The sequence below is a fragment of the Nyctereutes procyonoides genome, unplaced genomic scaffold (genome assembly GCF_905146905.1).
Source record: "Nyctereutes procyonoides isolate TBG_1078 unplaced genomic scaffold, NYPRO_anot_genome, whole genome shotgun sequence".
Lineage (NCBI taxonomy): Eukaryota > Metazoa > Chordata > Mammalia > Carnivora > Canidae > Nyctereutes > Nyctereutes procyonoides.
Window position 1 is genome coordinate 8,495,996 of NW_026575042.1, and position 18,604 is coordinate 8,514,599.

At 46.7% G+C, this 18,604-nt stretch overlaps 1 protein-coding gene across 3 annotated transcripts in view; it reads left to right on the forward strand.

Moving 5' to 3' along the window:
• XYLB (xylulokinase) overlaps nucleotides 1–18,604 on the forward strand; it is a 52,886-nt gene that overhangs the window by 18,199 nt on the left and 16,083 nt on the right. For all 3 annotated transcript variants that reach the window (XM_055321270.1, XM_055321269.1, XM_055321271.1), the window contains 7 exons: nucleotides 662–780; nucleotides 4,437–4,518; nucleotides 7,485–7,525; nucleotides 8,085–8,200; nucleotides 8,964–9,079; nucleotides 9,960–10,033; nucleotides 11,576–11,672. In XM_055321270.1, the coding sequence (XP_055177245.1) occupies nucleotides 662–780; nucleotides 4,437–4,518; nucleotides 7,485–7,525; nucleotides 8,085–8,200; nucleotides 8,964–9,079; nucleotides 9,960–10,033; nucleotides 11,576–11,672 (645 nt within the window). The remainder of the gene's footprint in view (nucleotides 1–661; nucleotides 781–4,436; nucleotides 4,519–7,484; nucleotides 7,526–8,084; nucleotides 8,201–8,963; nucleotides 9,080–9,959; nucleotides 10,034–11,575; nucleotides 11,673–18,604) is intronic.

An 18,604-nucleotide genomic window follows, 5' to 3' on the forward strand; every position in this document is an offset into this window, starting at 1 on the left:
CCTGATCTCCGTGATCTCCTCGAAAAGTTAGATGTGATCGGGGAATCCTGAGGGCTGACCCACATCAGCACAGGGCTGCCTCTGAGCAAACCCTGTGTCCCAGGGAATACAAGGAACAGTTCCTAGTCAGTATGTTGTCAGGTCTCAAGACTGCAGATTTCCTTTTTTTTTTTTTTTTTTTTTAAATTAATTTATGGTGTCAATTTCCAACATACATCAGGTATTCCAACTGACTGAGGAATGTTTGGAGGACATGGTGGGGCCATGTGTTTGTAAGGGTCCTGCTGACCTCTGGTTCTCTGGTTCCATAATGACCCAGGCACACTGTATATGTTCCATTGGGAAAGAGCTCCAGGTACAAGTTTGCTGCAAAAGAACGATTGGCTTTCTGCCAGATTTGTACATTTTCACAACAGGTCCTTTTTTTTTTTTTTTTTTTTTTAAAGATTTTATGTATTTGACAGAGAGCACAAGCAGGGAGAGCAGAAGAGGGAGAAACAGACACCCCACTGAGCAGGGAGCCCAATATGGGGCTCGATACCAGGACCTTAGGATCACGACTTGAGCTAAAGGCAGATGCTTAACTGAGTGAGCCACCCAGGCGCCCCACAACAGGTCCTTTCAGAAGCTATTCCTGTTTCTTGTTTCTTTCATTCCTTAGGTTCTGGAATGAATTTGTTGCAGATCCAGGACAAAGTCTGGTCGCAGGCTTGTCTTAGTGCCTGTGCGCCTCATTTAGAGGAGAAGCTTGGCTCACCGGTACCATCATGCTCTGTTGTGGTAGGTCTCCCTCCAGCTCATTTAAGCTGGCAGCTTCTGTGGGAAGCAAAATGGAACATAGACACACATACACAGAGTCACAGTCATTCATTTCTTTACACACAGGCAGAGACAATTTTCAGTCTAGTATAAGAGAAGTATCTGACGGAAGTCAAATGTCTGGATCAGTGCCTTGCATTTAGCAGGTACTCAGGTGAGGGAAAGGGAAGAGCAGACTTTCCACTGAGCATGGAGCCTAATGTAGGGCTCCATCCCAGAAGCCTGCTATCATGACCTGAGCCAAAGGCAGATGCTCAACTGACTGAACCACCCAGGTGCCCCCTGGCTCTGTGACTTTAATCTATGCCTCAGTTTCCTCATCATTTCCATTGTTCCTAAAACAGTGGGAACAATGATACTTTCTATGTCTTTAGGCCGTTGTTGTTTAGAATAAACAAGTTGATGCATTTAAAGTGCTTAAGATAGGGGCAACTGGCTGGCTCAGTCAGTAGAGCATGCTTCTCTTGATCTGGGGGTTGTGAGTTTGAATCCCATGTAGGGTGTAGAGATTACTTAAAAATAAAATCCTTTAAAAATTTTTTAAAAAGTGCTTAAGATAGTGCCTGGCCTATTAAAAACATTTAGGGCAGCCCCATGCGAAAGAATGAAGCTCGACCCCTACCTTATACCATACACAAAAATTAAGTAAAATTGGTTTAAAGACTTGAGTATAAGACCTAAAACCATAAAGCTTCTACAAGAAAGCAGGTGTTGGTGATGATTTTTTGGATTTGACACCCCAAGTAAAGGCAAGAAAAGCAAAAATCAACAAGCAGAACTACAGCAAACTTAAAAGCTCCTGCACATAAAACAAAAAGGCAACCTGTAGAATGGGAGAAAATATTTAAAAACCATATATCTGACAAGGAGTTAGTATCCAAAATACATAGCAAAAAGGCAAAATACTGTGATTGAGAACATTTAACCATTAGCATGGCACACCCATTCAGAGTGGACACTGGTTGTGAACACCGTGGTATCCCCTAGTTAACTATATTTTTGGCTGTTCCATGGGGAGGATGGAGTAGAGGGCCCCTCCAGAACCCTTTTGTAGGAGCACCTGCCACACACTTAGAAGAACGAGAATTCTGGGTGGTTCTGAATGTTGGTAGGAAGGAGAAGGTCCCTGTGGCTGGGAGAGGTTGAAAGCGGGTGGGTCATGAGAAGGACCAGGCTACCTCTCGTGCTACCCATTCTGAGTTCCAGCCACAAAAGCACTTTCCTGAGATGGACACCGATGCACAGAGCTTGGGGGGGGCATCCTCTGCCCTGGAAGGGGACAGTTCAGGGCCCAGGCCCGCTGAAGGCCAATGGAAAGAGTAAGGAAGGGCAAACAGGAAATGGCCAAGCCTCTGGGATTGGTACTCTATGTGTGGCTTTTGGTTTTGTGTGAGATGGAGAGCAGTGTTTGGTCTGTGGCAGCAGGCTTTGTTGGCCCTGTGCCAGGAACACATACCTCCCAGAGGGAGCCCATGCACAGTCTAGCAGCCTAAGGAATGGAAAAGAACTGATTCTGAAAAGTGTATTTTCCTTTGTAACAGATGTACCCACGTGATGGGGGAGAACAAGCAGAATCCATGTTTCCCATCATCCCTTCTTTTTTAAAAAATATTTTGGGATCCCTGGGTGGCGCAGCGGTTTAGTGCCTGCCTTTGGCCCAGGGCGCGATCCTGGAGACCCGGGATCGAATCCCACGTCGGGCTCCCGGCATGGAGCCTGCTTCTCCCTCTGCCTGTCTCTGCCTCTCTCTCTCTCTCTGTGTGTGACTATCATAAATAAATAAAAATTAAAAAAAAATTTTATTTGGGCAGCCCAAGTGGCTCAGCGGTTTAGTGCCACCTTCAGCCCACGGCCTGATCCTGGAGACCCAGGATCGAGTTCCGCATCGGGCTCCCTGCATGGAGCCTGCTTCTCCCTCTGCCTGTGTCTCTGCCTCTCTCTCTGTGTCTCTCATGAATAAATAAATAAAATCTTAAAAAAAAAAAGATTTTGTTTATCCACGAGAGACACAGAGAGAGGCAGAGACACAGGCAGAGGAGAAGCAGGCTTCATGCAGGGAGCCCAATGTAGGTCTCGATCCCAGGATCCCGGGGTCACGCCCTGAGCCGAAGGCAGACGCTCAGCCGCTGAGCCACCAGGCATCCCTCCCATCATCCCTTCTAATGCGGGTAGTGCCCAGATAGCTTTCTCGTTTTCTGCAGGAAAATACTTGGGATGTATGGGATGGGATGCTTCTCCAGCCCTGCCTCGCAGCCTTCTCACCCATCTGTCTTGCCAGCAGCGGCTTTTTTTTTTTTTTAAGATTTATTTATGTATTTATTTATTCATGATAGACAGAGAGAGAGAGAGAGAGAGAGAGAGAGGCAGAGACACAGGCAGAGGGAGAAGCAGGCTCCATGCCGGGAGCCCGACGTGGGACTCGATCCCGGGTCTCCAGGATCGCACCATGGGCCAAAGTCAGGCGTTAAACTGCTGAGCCACCCAGGGATCCCTGCCAGCAGTGGCTTTATCACCAGGCAGTACCCAGCCCGAACTGTATCTCACTTTCTGCCTGGGCCTCTGTCACTCCACGTTGGTGCTCTGCAAACCTGGAGGTCCAGGGAGTTAACACCCCATGGGGCAGCCTTCATCAGTGGGGGCCTGTGCTCCCTGTCGGGTCCCCGGGAGGACAGCCCTCAGATCCTTCACACACCGCTCCTCAGACATTGCCCACAGTGATGACCAGCTTGACCAACATGTACTTTGGTTGTGCTCCATTCCTGTCTCATTTCCTGGGATCACTTCCCCAAATAAGCCACCTGCATGTGAACCCTGACTCAGCCTGTTTTCTGAGGCAACCAGGGCTAAGACATTTCTCTCCCAGGAGATGGCTTATTCTGATGTAAATCCAAAATTTTTCTGGATGGAGCAAAATTTTCTTTCCAGATACCAGGACAATGCACCATTTGTTTTAAACTTTGGGAACTGAGATAAAGTCAGGAAAAGGGAAAAAAGTGTTTTTCTTTTCTTTTTTTATTTTTTAGATTTCATTTATTTGACACAGAGAGAGAGATAATGCCCAAGCCGGAGGAGCAGCAGGCAGAGGGAGAGGGAAAAGCTGCCTTTAGAGGAGCTCTGAGGGCCATGCTCCCCAGCGGCGTTTCCTCCTCCACACTGCTGTTTTTGGTTTATTTTCTTTAGGAAGTTGACCCGTGCACTTGCGTGTTTGGTTATTCTTAATCAGATTGCTGGGCTGATAGAGTGAGGGTGTGAGGCATCATCTTCTTCCGTGAATTTGCTTACTGTGCCCCCTTGTTATTTATTTACCATTAATGCTATTTCAGAATTGGGAGCTTACAAAACTAGTACAAGTTGGCGATTGGTTTGTTCTACCTGCCTCTCAAAATTCAGTGGTGTTCAAGGCAGTGGGATGACCTAATACTTTGGTTCTAGGTCGGTGCTGGGCTCCTCCAGCTTTTTGTGAACGGTAGAGACATCTTTGGTTTGCGACAGGCATTGATGTGAGTGCATGCCCAGTGATCTGGAGCACATAGCGTTATTGTGACCTGAAGTTTGGAGGGCTGTGCTGAGCAGGTGGGATTTGCCTCAAATGAGGCATGCTTGCTTTTCCTCCTCAGGGGGCCATTTCTTCCTACTATGTCCAGCGCTATGGATTTCCTCCAGGATGCAAAGTGGTGGCCTTCACTGGGGACAACCCTGGTGAGTATTTTGGAGGATTTCACTCTCCAAGTAGCCATGCTGGACATTTGAGAAGACTAGTCCAGCCTCTGGAAATCCTTCTGTGGCCCTTCCTCTCTGGCCGCCTGCCACACTGCTGACCTGAAATCTGAGTCCTTGTACATGCCCAACCTTGGCTCTGACTCTGCCCTCTCTGGAGCTGCTGAGGGTTGCCCCACAAGTGGCAATGATCAGCGATTAAGGAAGGCGGTCATGCCCACCCCTCCCTAACTACCTTTTCTGTTTCAAACTAAACGCCTCACTTCCTCCAGCCCTTCCTCCCTGATGGGTCTCCTCCTCTTCATTTGATATGTAGGTATGAATTATTCCTCTTAAAAACACTTTGTCCCTCTCCTAGCTGCTCCTGGAGGGGTCATCAGGTCTCTGAAGAAAGGCCAGGTAGCCGCACTGTACCGCCCGACTGCGGCCTTTCAGCCCCACCCCGGCAGCCCATTCCTAAAGAGCCACGAAATTAGGGTTGCCAGGCAAACACAGGTACAGGATACCCAGTGCGACTTGAATTTCAGAGGAACTATGAATAATTAGTATAAGTGCATCCCATGCAATATTTGAATTCTATGTAATAACACATGATTTTCTTATACTGGGCATATTTGGGATGCCCCAAAGTATGTTTCTCTCAAATTCAATTTAACTGAGTGTCCTCCATTTTTTCTGGCAACTCCACCCCAAATCACCATCCTAAGCTCCTGCTCTAAGGAAGTGGGTGTTAGGTACGTGGCAGAGGACAGGGCTGTTGAGCAGGTGGGGCAAACATCTGCTGTCCTAAGGAAGGCTGACTTCCTTCTTAGAGCCTCTCCTACTTCTCTCCATGGTGAGGGAGTGTGGCTCTGCTCTCCTTTTTTTTTTTTTTTTAAATTTTCACTTATTTATGATAGTCACAGAGAGAGAGAGAGAGAGAGAGGCAGAGACACAGGCAGAGGGAGAAGCAGGCTCCATGCACCGGGAGCCCGATGTGGGATTCGATCCCGGGTCTCCAGGATCGTGCCCTGGGCCAAAGGCAGGTGCCAAACCGCTGCGCCACCCAGGGATCCCTCTGCTCTCCTTTTAAACACATTTCTTTTCAGTTGTTTTCTGCCTTCAGCCCTCTTCCCAATTTCAACACCCACTAGCAGGATGTGGGCATCAAAAATAAATAGAGATACACATACCTCTAGGAGTGGAGTTTATGCCTTGAAATAGAGCAAATGGTCCTTGTTAAGATTCATTCTTAATAACGACAGTTACATTTTTAGTACTATTATTATAATCCATATTTTCTGCAGTACCTGTATGTATTTTGGGGATCAGGGAAAAACCTGATACAAATCCTTGTACCTCCTCTATCAACTGAAGTTGCTACTATTATTACAGGCAACACCACTAATAATGCTCATGGTGTTCCTCAGTCTGCTTCCAGCCTATCTGCTCTGGAGCTGAGGGCACAGCTAGCACATGCCCACCACACTTGTAGCCATCTTGGTGTCCTGGCTAGGACTTTCCCTCCAGGGAAAGCCTTGGCTCTGGCATCTGGAGGTAACCACAGGAGCCAGACAAAGGCCCCTCCCATTCCTGAGCGGTTTCTGTAGACTATCACACACAAAGTACAGAACCCAACAGAGGAAGGTTTGGAGAAGGGATCCCAGTGTTCCTGGTCCAAAGGTGAAGGAGAGGCAGAGGCTGGGGGACAATGGCCCAATTTCCACAGTGGCAAGGTGGAAGCTCCATGCTCTGTCCCTTGGTTTGAAGGGCAACTCCAGCCTGTGGTGTATGATATGAGGCTCCCAGGGGACACTCAGGACCCAGTTCCCATTCACCCTAAAAGTTGGGAGACCTAGCTTCTCTCAGAGAAGAAGAGTTGGTATATGACCACCAATTTAGGGAAGTTCTGCCCTTTTGTGGCCTACATCTCCTTTCCTTTCAGAATGAAAATAACTTCTTTGAGTCTCATTAGGCATATCCTTGTACCTCCTCTATCAACTAGAAGAATGTCAGGGGGAAGAATGGGCCTTTTAAACCACTGAAGTGAGCTTCTGGGCATGTTTGAGCAGGAATGACAGAGAAGCAGCTTTCCAATCCTTTCTCTTGGACCTCGGTTTCAGGCTGAATGGTGGAGATAAACCAGGCAGGTAGCCATCAATTGGTCCCTCCCTAAGTCTGACCTTTAGTTTGCTGCTGTTTTAAATAATGCATTAGTTGCTCCTTCATTAAAACAACCACAATAACAAGCAAACAGACTAACCAAGGCTCAACGTTCTTTTTCTTAACTCACAAAGGGATACCTCTCCACTGCAGAAAAGGATCTGAATGACCAAAGGAAGGATGTAAAAATCATCCATTATGTCTTAACCCAGAGATAACCACAGCTAAAATTTTGATAGTTGTCCTTCTGCCTTCCTTTCTGTGCTCATGAGCAAACGTGTTATTTTAACTAACCCAGGCAATGTTTTTGTGCAGCATCATTCTAATGGTCGTCCAGGGCCCTCCTGTTGTCCTACCTTTATTTCCCATCCCTTACGGTGGCAGTTGCTGGGGTTTCCTGTGCTTGGGCAGCACAGATAGTGTCAACCTGCACATCCTGTCTTGTCCCTTATCCCTACAGGACAAGTTCTCAGAGGTGGGGCTCCTGGATCCAAGGCTCTGCCTCCCCCCACCCCATGGCAGCAGCAATGGAGGACACCCATCCCTCCCACGTTTCTCCTTTCACTCAATCACTTGACATTTAGTGAGCTTAGATTAGAGGCCCTGACCCCAGGAACTATCCCCTTTGACCCCTGGGATCTTCCCTTGGGCCATCCTGAGCCCTCAGGTCACCCTGCTCCTGCTTCTACCCTAGCATGTGGATTGTTGTGGGAGGTGGGAGCTGGCTCCCACCTGGGGGTGACTGTGGTTTGCTTTATGGCTCTCTCTGACCTCCACCTAACCAGAGGCTCCCCTTCCATTCTCAGCATCGCTGGCAGGCATGAGGCTGGAGGAAGGTGACATTGCGGTAAGGTGACTTCTGATATACACAGGCAAAGCCAGAACTTTCTGCCATGAGGGACAGCATCTTTGCTGCTATTAGAGGGTCCAAAAGGCAGCTGAGGGGAGGGGATAGGAAGACCCAGGCCCCAGGGCCTGCTCATATCTTCTTTCTTAGAAGGTCATGTCCTTTGCTGGGCAGGCAGGTCCCCTTGACAGTGGCCAGTCTTGGTGGGTACAGTGGTAGAGGGACAGACATTGGGCCATAGGACTGTGACCTCCCCAGATGAATAAAGAACACATAACTTGTGCCCTTCTGGGTGTAGTGGGAAAGTCACTTGGAAACCAATTGTCACCCAAACTTTAGATGCAGTTGTGGTTAGGTTCTAGAAAATTGGCCCACAGTTTCCATGAGAGCGTAAATCTGGTTGCTAACTTTGGACCCATATGGTGTGGGGGGTCAGAGGAGGTTTTTCTGAGGAAGTGGCATTTAATCTGAGGTCTGCAGCATGAGGAGTGAAATGATGGGGGTCAGGGCTGGTGGGCCTAGGCAGAGACATGCCTCATCTCTGCCCATTTCTTCCCAGGTCAGCCTGGGCACCAGCGACACCCTATTTCTCTGGCTCCAGGAGCCCATGCCTGCACTGGAAGGGCACATCTTTTGCAATCCGGTTGATCCCCAGCACTACATGGCGCTCTTGTGGTAGGCTTGGTGGGCAGGAGGGAGTATAGGCAGCTCTGGCTCAGTCTGGAGCCCTCAAGTTATTCTGCTCAGCAGGCTCTTATGGCAGCTGAGACCCCAGGACTGATTGGGTTTTTCTGACAGCAGAACTTGGAGGGGAAGAACCCAGGATCTAGAGGCCTCCCCAAATCCAGGTTCCAATGCCATCATCAACACCTATATCCTGTGTCACCTGGGGCAGACCCCCTGGCATTTCTGAGCTGTGCTTTGCACATAAAATGGGAAGAATGAAAGGTTTACTTTATAGTGTTATGAGATGCCCAGCATGTGGTAGACCTTCAACAAATAGTAGGAAGGACATCCTGCCCCCGACAGTCATCATGGAAGAGGTGTGCTTTGTACTCTGATCACAGAGCTTTGAAAACCCACTAGAGTCTACTCAGGAGTTTCTAACCCTCTAGGTCCAAGGAACCATTGGAGAGTATGTAGGTCTAGTTCCATTTTCCGGGTGGTATAATGTGTAGAAACCATAGCTCCCCCCCACCCCACCCGTGTCTCCCTGGGGTGCCTTTGTGGCAACCTCTGTAAACAGAACCTGGGACAAGTGCATTTCCCAGTGATTCCCAGGGATGTTTGCTGGGCCTGATCCCAGAGGGAGAACCTCAGATCTCTGCCATTCACTGGGGGTCTGCCCGGCAGCCCTTCTACCTGGGATTGTTCACTAAAACATGGGTCCATTGAACAAGCACTGGGTCCCCCCTCAGGATTGTGTGCTCTTCTGCAGCTTTAAAAACGGCTCCCTCATGAGAGAGAAGATCCGTGATGAGTCGGCTTCCTGTTCCTGGAGTGATTTCTCTGAGGCACTGCGGTCCACGGAGATGGGGAACGGTGGGAATCTGGGTAGGCTGTGCGGTGATGCCCAGACCTGTGAAGTGCAGCAGCTGCTGGCAGTGGGGACAGGGCCTGGGGCCCCGGGGGAAAGCATAGAGGAGGGCCATAGTGCAAGCCAAGGGAAGCACTATCTGTCTATCCTGCTCTGTGGGCCTTCCAAACTAGTGTGAGACCCTATGATCTGTTCTTCATGCTTCGAGTGGAAGGTCAGGCCAGAGCTGCATTTCTGTCCCCCTCAGAGCCCCTGGTGACAGCATCAGAGATGGCAGCCACAGCTCCAGCTCTGCCCTGGCGTGCCTCTCTATGTAGCTTTCTGCCCCAGATGCAGCCTTTCATTAGGAAAAGTACCCAGCATTGGGCCAGGCCATCTTAGCAGGGAGGGGGTGTGCCATCCTCCATCAAACCTATGCCGGTATCTCCAGCGTGGCTGGGCGGCCGGCTCTGGCCTCAGCTGTCTGGTAAGAGTGGGCAAAACTGTCTCTGAGCATCTAGCCAGACCCTTCCAGTTCCCAGCCTTCCTGCTGCAGAGCAGAGACCGAGGGGTATTCTCCTGTCTTCTGGGGGACAGAGATGTGGGGTGATTCACCCTATTCTTACCTAAGTCTTCGAGAAGCTTATCTTTTATCTTTGATTACTAACAGCAAATCTCTTCCTGGTCTTTTTTTTTTTAATCTTTTTTTAAAATTTATTTTATTTATTTATTAGAGAGAGCATGAGCAGGGGGAGGGTCTGAGGGAGAGAGAAAATTCTAAGCAGACTCCGTACCTAGCATAGAGCCTGATGTGGAGCTCAATCTCACAACCCTGAGATCGTGACCTGAGCCGAACTCAACAGTCAGATGCTCAACCAACTGAGTCACCCAGGTGCCCCCTTCCTGGTCTCGTTTCAGGTTTTTATTTTGACATAATGGAGATCACCCCTGAAATTATTGGGCGCCACCGATTTAATGCAGAAAACCTCAAGGTACGTGTGGGGGTGTTAATGGAGAGAAATTGTCTCCGTTTTGGGGTATTAAATTGAACAGTCGCTTCTCAAGTTCTGCTAGGCTAGGGACTTTGTTCATTTACTCCGCGATTGCTAGAGCAAACATTTTGGCGTGCCAGAGTGCATTTCAGTGCTGGGGAATCTGCAGGATCTAAAGCAGACGCCATTCTTTCTCACAGAGGAGTCCTAGGGCAGTGTCCCCTGATTGCCACTGAGAGTCTCAGAGCTTGTTGCCTTGACAGGCTAAGTGTGCTCTAAGGACACACACTGTCTCCAGATCAGGAATTTCTTCCTGATTAAAGGCCTCTAGGATGGGAGATACTAAAAATTTATTGACTGCTGTTTAGCTCGAAGCACTGTGCTGGGGGTTTCCTGTGTCTCATTTACTGCTCAGAGTATCCTGGTATCCTGAAGTCCAGAGATGCTAAATCATGTGCCCCAGTCACCAGGGCCTGAGTGGTGGAGGAAGCTTCCAAACCCACCATCACTGGCACTGAAGCTCCTGTTTTACAGGAGGCTACACCGTGAGGCCTTTCCTACGTGGGATTCAGTAACTCACGGTCTACTAACTGTTGCCGTTAGAGTTGACATCAGATTTGCGGTTGATGAAGTCATTACATATTGGGTTGTAGGTGGAAAATGTTACACAAAGTATAGGGGTTAGGGCCCATCTCAGTCTTCTGATAAAGGGTCTCTTTGGTTTCTGTTGTTCATACAGAGAAGATACGCTTGTTCCTTTTTTCATAAACCCATCATGGTCTGTCAGACCTAGGGTCTGTCACTGGTCTCAGGGGCTAAGGCAGGGCAATGCTCGGGCTGAGGCCTGTCAGCATTAGCCTGAGGGACACCCCACAGCTGTGGATTCTCAGAGTCAGCCAGGTTCTCAGTATCAAACACCTAGACCAGGCACTGTTGTCTAGTTTGATCATTATAACCACCCTGAAGGGGATCCCTGGGTGGCGCAGCGGTTTAGCGCCTGCCTTTGGCCCGGGGCACGATCCTGGAGACCTGGGATCGAATCCCACATCGGGCTCCATCCGGTGCATGGAGCCTGCTTCTCCCTCTGCCTGTGTCTCTGCCTCTCTCTCTCTCTCTCTGACTATCATAAATAAATAAAAATTAAAAAAAAAAACCACCCTGAAACACAGGTACCACTATTAACCTCCATTTTGTTAAGAAAGAAAATGAGGTCCAGCGAGTTTTATGTAACTTATCCAAGGCCGTGGAGCTGAAGGCGCAGAGCTGAACCCTTGGCAGCCTGAGACTTAGCTCTCTGATGTTCTGCTTCCCAAAGTGAGCATGAGTGAGGCTGGGAGTACGTATGTGTGATGTGTTTGTGTGAGCGTGTGTGACAGGTGCGTAGTCGATAAGAGGCCAGCTATGTGTGTGCTGCCCTGGAGGCCTGTGACATGCCAGGTCTGGGCTGGTGTGTAAACAGACAACACACACACACACACACGCACACATGATGAAGGGACCACAGGGGGTTTTCATTCTATACCTACTTTCTCTTGGGGACAGGTCTCAGCATTCCCTGGGGATGTGGAGATCCGGGCACTGATCGAAGGGCAGTTCATGGCCAAGAGGATTCATGCCGAGGGCTTGGGCTACCGAGTCAGTAAGTGAGCTGCTGGTGGGCTGTGTTCTGGGGCCAGGACCCTCCTGCCCTGAGGTACTTGAGACCCTTCCCAACCTTCAGGTCAGGCTTCACACACCAGTGTCTGTTGAGGCTTCATTATGGAGGCAGGACGGAGATGGAGTCTGGCCTCTGGTGGCTGGGGAGAAGGTGAGTCAATAGGTCCTTGGGGAGTAGGAGGAGGAATGTTCCTGCTTCTCTGCTCTGTCCCCAGTTGCCTGACCTCCTGGTGAGTAGCTGTAGCCCTTAGAGACCTTTCTGTAGCTTGGACCACCAACCTGCAGATGAAACATCCCAAGCTCTAGACCTGGAGAATGTGGGCAGTGCGAGTGGGCAAGGTCTAGGCTGGGACCATCTGCCTGTGGGGCACATTCTGGGCATTTCAGCTTGGATGTGGAAGAGTGGGGATGTGGAACTACTGACAAAACTTAGAGGTCTGGAGAGGGAAGGCAGAGCCGGGCAAGTTGGAGGAGAGGGGCACTCACAGAGGAAAGGGATTTTCTAAGAACTTGAGCTATGGAATGGGCAGTGAGTTCCCCTTCCTGATGGCACTGGAATGGTCTGGGGTGGGGGCCTCTGCTGGAGGGTGGAGTCCTGGTCTCTAAGAGGTATTTGTCCTTCTGGGCAGCAGCTGTTATCACTAGAGAGGGTAGAAAACCTCTTAAGCTTCTTCCATTTTTCTCCATTCCATCACTCAGAGTGTAAAAAGAGATTCCCCAAAAGTCTCCAAAGATTTCAGAATCCCCTGAAAAGTGAAATCAGTGAGCAGGGCAGGGATGGTGCTGAGGTCGCGCCCTGTGCCTGGCATGAAGGGTCCTCTGGCCAGAAGGAGGGGACACTTTGTTAGGGGGCTGGCTCCAACGGTGTGCGGGAAGAGGCCGGAAGAGCAAGGAAGTCCTTCTGGGCCCTGGAGGGGTGATGGGATTATGCCACCCTTCCCAGCCTTTAAAGCAGTTTTATGCAGAAACGCATAAAATTACTTATCCTCTTAGCAAGCTTAAAGGCAATAGCAAACCTGTCTTGCCAGCTCTGCTGGGTTCCAAATAAGATTACATAAATGATCATGCTTGGAACCAAAAAACGGCTGCGCAGACATGAGGCATCCTTCTCCCAGCTGCTGTGTGTGTGTTCTTAGGTGACCTGCTTCTATAACTCAACGTTCTGTTCATGAATCCATCCATGTGAATTAGTGTAGCTACCAGTTGTCAGCTCTTGCACCACTGGGGTAGCACATCACGTGATTATACCGTGATCGATTCATCCATTGTTCTGTGATGTTCATTTGCTCTTTCCAGTTCAGTATTAGGAACTGGGCTGCCATGAACAATCATGTATGAGTCCTTGGTTGATTTTTCTTGACTTCATCTCTTCGATTTAACAGATATTGGTAGTAAACTGACAACCTGAGTATGGGCTTTTGTTTCCAGAACTTGTCATGTTTGGCTAGCATCATTAATTCTTTAATGAAATACCTTTAGGTCGGGCCTGCTCACTCAGGTGCCACATCAGCACAGGTGCTGTCATATACTAGCCTAATCCACTTGGTTACTCCCTTCTGGCCCCGCAGGCATTTCCATTGTTGGCATCTGAGTCTTGAGGCTTTACTTCTTTTTCTAGTAATTACTTTTTTCTTTCTTTCTTTTCAAGATTTTTTTTTTTCATGAGAGACACACAGAAAGAGGTAGATACATAGGGAGGGAGAAACAGGCTCTCTAAAGGAATCCCAATGTGGGACTTGATTGCATGCAGGACCTTGGGATCATGACCTGAGCCAAAGGCAGACACGCAACCACTGAGCCACCCAGGTGTCCCTAGTAATTACTTTTAAAATTTCAACATATAGGGCAGCCCTGGTGGCGCAGCGGTTTAGCGCCGCCTGCATCCCAGGGCATGATCCTGGAGACCTGGGATCGAGTCCCACGTCAGGCTTCCTGCACGGAGCCTGCTTCTCCCTCTGCCTGTGTCTTTGCCTCTCTCTCTGTGTGTGTGTGTCTCTATAAATAATCAATCAATCAATCTTTAAAAAAAATTTTTTTGGGGCAGCCCCGGTGGTGCAGCAGTTTGGCGCCGCCTGCAGCCTGGGGCGTGATCCTGGAGACCCTGAATCCAGTCCCACGTCAGGCTCTTTGCATGGAGCCTGCTTCTCCCTCTGCCTGTGTCTCTGCCTCTCATTCTCTCTCTGTGTCTCTATAAATAAATAAACAAAATCTTTAAAAAAATTTTTTTCAACATGTATATAAACACATTGCTTTTGATCAACACTTAGAATTTACATTCTCTTCAGTAATTATATTCTCCACTGGAAGACATTCTATTTCCTCTCATCCATCTTTTCTTTACCTCCAGTATTCCAGTTCCGAATGTTACTGTTCAGTGTACAGTATGCAGCAATAATTATTTAAGTTATATACATGGCAGCTTTCGTTGATTACCACTGTTTATTATATTGTACATCTAAGTGGTTTTGTATTTGGGTTTCATCTTGGCTTCAGGATGTCCTTGACTAATTCTTTCATGTGGTATGAGGGATGATCTCTGACTGTATGAAAGTTGTTTAATATTTCCCAGTTAAATGCCACTGTTACAGTATGTGGAATTCTGAGTCAAAAATCATATTATTTTAAAACTTTGAAAATAACATTCTATTGTCTTCCAACTTTTAGTGTTGCTAGTGAGAAGCCCATCTGAATGATATTTTTTTCCTCTACAGAATCTTCTAGAATCTTTTCTTTCTTTCTTTTTTTAAAAGATTATTTATTTATTTATTCATGAGAGATGCAGAGAGAGAGGCAGAGACATAGGCAGAGGGAGAAGCAGGTTCCCTGTAGGGAGCCCGATGTGGGACTCAATGCCAAGCCCCCAGGATCAGGACTGAGCCAAAGGCAGAGACTCAACCACTGAGCCACCCAGGTGCTCCCTAGAATCTTTTCTTTCTTAGCATTTTGAAATTTGTCAACTAAAGTCTAGGTATAGGCCTCATACCTAGAGATAAGGTACACCTATGTATACCTTTCGCCTGAATATATCTGACTTTTTCTAGCTTGGGAAAATTAATTATATTAGTTCTCCGATAATTTCTTTCCCTTTATTTCCTCTGTTCTTTTTACTATTACTCATATTAGACTGGTGGTTTCCAACAGAGGTGATTTTGCTTTCCTAAAGGATACTTGACGATATCTGGAGACATTTTGGGTGTCACAAATAGAGAGTGCTACTGGCATCTCAACAGCAGAGGCCAGGGATAGTGCTACACATTCTGTAGTGTGTGCAACAGCTCCCCACAGCAAATAATTATTCAGTCTAAATGTCAGCTGTGCCAAGGTTGAGAAACCCAGATGTTGGCCCTCTGGCCCTAATTACACTTTGCTCTATTTCATTATGGAACCTGTCACTATAGGGGCAACTGCCTGGCTCAGTTAAAAGAGCATATGAGGGGATCCCTGGGTGGCGCAGCGGTTTAGCGCCTGCCTTTGGCCCAGGGCGTGATCCTGGAGACCCGGGATCGAATCCCATGTCGGGCTCCGGTGCATGGAGCCTGCTTCTCCCTCTGCCTATGTCTCTGCCTCTCTCTCTCTCTCTGTGACTATCATAAATAAATAAAAATTAAAAAAAAAAGAGCATATGACTCTTCATCTTGAGGTTGTAAGTTTGTGCCCCACATTGAGTGTAGAGAGGACATACATACATAAACAAACTTATTGTTTTTTCAAACAAACTTTAGAAAAGATGAACTTGTCATTATCATGCTCTATTTTTAATGTATCTATCTGTTTATTGTCTGTCCTTCCCCAACTAGAATATGAGCTCTCTGAGAGGAAGAATTTCATGTCTTGTTAAACCACCCATTCCCACTTCTTAAATCACTTCCATGTGGGAACTGGGCTCTCCCTAAACATTTGTAGACTGAACAACTCTAAAAGGATAAATGATTCTGTGTCGTATTACTTTATTTTTGTCTCTTTGCTTATCACTTTAAATTGTAGGGAATTTCCTGGATTGTATCTTTCAGGTTATATTAGATATTGTCAGGTTTATTCTACTGTTCAGGTTTTCTGCCTAAATGTGTTTGTATTCATACGTTTTTTAATTTTTAGAACTCTTTCTCGTGTCTCAGTTCTTCTTCATAATGGTTTATTCTTCTTTTATGGATTCTATGCCCATTCAAATAAACCAGAGGATAAATATCAGAATTTTTTCAGATTTGCCCTTTTGTTGCATGGGTTCTTTTCCTCGTAAGGTAGTCCATCCACATTGATCCTTCTGTTTCGGGCTGTTGGTTTTTCTCAATTGTCTTGGCTGTGGGTTTGTGGTAGTGAATGAGGAACTGGGGTCTCAGTGTAGCAAGCCTAGGTTGCTGTTCAGGTGCAAGGAACCTTCTCCCAGCACCCACCACCCCTGCCCCACCTGCCCTCTCTAGGCTGCAGAAGTAGACAGGTGACAACAGGCAGATTTAAGTGGAAACTGGTGAGCATTGTACAAGCTTGAAAGCTGGAGTCCTCCCTACAGAGGCTCTCCAACGTGCCAAAATCAGCAGGATTTTATTCAGGTTGGAAGATGAATACAGCTTATTTTTCTAATGGGTGCATGTCTGTCTCTTTCCACAGCTACCCTGGCAGCTCAGTGTTACCTCAAGTTCTGATTCCCATCAAGCCCTCGTGGCACCCTCCCCAGGTAGCAGCTCACTTTGGCTGGAGGGAGCTCTAACTTGAGGCCAGATGCTGCTGCTGCTCAGTGGAGTGGGTAGAGACAGAGAGGCTGAGAGTCTGCTTTTCTGAAATCATTGGTCTAATGTCAACGCATGAGGGTTATGGCATCTCCACCAACATATAAAGCACCTTTGAATCCTTTGGTAATCTGATTAATGTAAACTAGTATCTCAGTGTTACTTTAATTTGTGTTTTTTTCCATTAACACAGCTCTTTTTTTTTTTTTTAACACTGCTCTTTGAACAGCTCTTTGTAACTTTACTTTTTTTCCTCCATGAATCGACTGTTTATATCCTTTACCATTGGGATCCCTGGGTCGCGCAGCGGTTTGGCGCCTGCCTTTGGCCCAGGGCGCGATCCTGGAGACCCGGGATCGAATCCCACATCGGGCTCCCAGTGCATGGAGCCTGCTTCTCCCTCTGCCTGTGTCTCTCTCTCTCTCTCTCTCTCTCTCTCTCTGTGACTACCATAAATAAAAAAAAATTATATCCTTTACCATTTACCCCATATTGAATTTCCCATCTTTTTCTTAATGATTTGCAGGAATTTATTGTATACTTTGAATATTAGATCCAGGGATCCCTAGGTGGCGCAGCAGTTTGGCGCCTGCCTTTGGCCCAGGGCGCGATCCTGGAGACCTGGGATCAAATCCCACATCGGGCTCCCGGTGCATGGAGCCTACTTCTCCCTCTGCCTATGTCTCTGCCTCTCTCTCTCTCTCTCTCTCTCTGTGTGACTATCATAAATAAATAAAGATTTTTTAAAAATGTGAATATTAGATCCATATCAGCTTTTTGGGTCACAAGCATCTTCTGTTATTTGTCTGTTAACCTTATTTTCCCATCTTCCAGTGCTGCAGAAATGTTTTTTTACATTTTGTACTGTTCGTGTAACTTCCACATTTAAGACTCTAATCCTTCTGGAGTTCATCTTTGTGAATGGTATAAATTGGGATTCAGTTTAATATTTTTTCCACATGGTGACCCAGTTCTTTCTTCCCCCATTATATGTAATGCCCTCTTTATCATTTATCAAATTTTTATATACATGTGAGTCTCTCTCTGCATTCCCTTTTCTCCTCCATTGGTTTATCGGTCTGTTCTTGGAACAAACTATTATTATGGCTTTGTAGTATGTATTAGTTGGCCAGGGCTGCATAACAAAGTACCACAGATTAGATGGATTAAACAACAGATAATTATGTTCTCACAATCTTGGAGGCTAAAAGTCTGAGATCAACATGTCAGCAGAGTTAGTTTATCCAAGTTCTCTTTCCTTGACTTGTAGATGCCTATGTCTTCACATGGTTTTCCCTTTATGTGTCCTAATAAACTCTTCTTATAAGGAAAGCAACCATATTGGATTAGAGCCCACTTAATGGCCTCATTTCAATTAACTACCTCTTTAAACATATATCTGTCTTTATCTCCAAATACAGTCACATCCTGAGGTACTGGGAGTTAGAACTTCAACATATGAATTTTAAGGGGATACAGTTCAGCCTAAAACATGTCTTAATATCTAATATAGCAATTCACCCCCTCATTTTTCTCTTTTCAGTGTGGTCTTACCCATTTATGGGTATTTATCCATAAATATTTTATGCTAAATTGATTCAGTTCTTTGAAAAAAATCCAGTGGAATTTTTATTTATGTTGCGTTGAATTTATAAATTAATGTAAAAAAATGACACTTTTATAATGTTAGCTCAAACCCATCCAGGACCATGGAATATCTTTTAATTTACTTAGATATTCCTTTTTGTACTTTAAGAACAGTTTTGATTTTTTTCTTTATAGAGACTTTTGAATTCATTGCTAAGGTATTTCCTGTCTACATTGCATTTCTGGTTACCATTGTGAATGGTAATTTATTTTCTATCACATTTGCTAATTGATTATTGTTAGAAATGCCATTGCTTATTGCAAGTTAATTTTTGTGTCTGGCAATCTTATTAGTTTGCCTATTTTTAATTTTTCAAGTAGATAGTTTATTGTCTGTAAACAAGGGTAGTTTTCTTTTTTTTTTTAAAGATTTATTTATTCATGAGAGACAGAGAGAGAGAGTCCTGTATGAGCAAGAGGCAGAGACATAGGCAGAGGGAGAAACAGGCTCCCTGCAGGGAGCCCGATGTGGGACTCAATCGGGATCCCAGGATCACAGGATCACGCCCTGAGCCAAAGGCAGATGCTCAACCACTGAGCCACC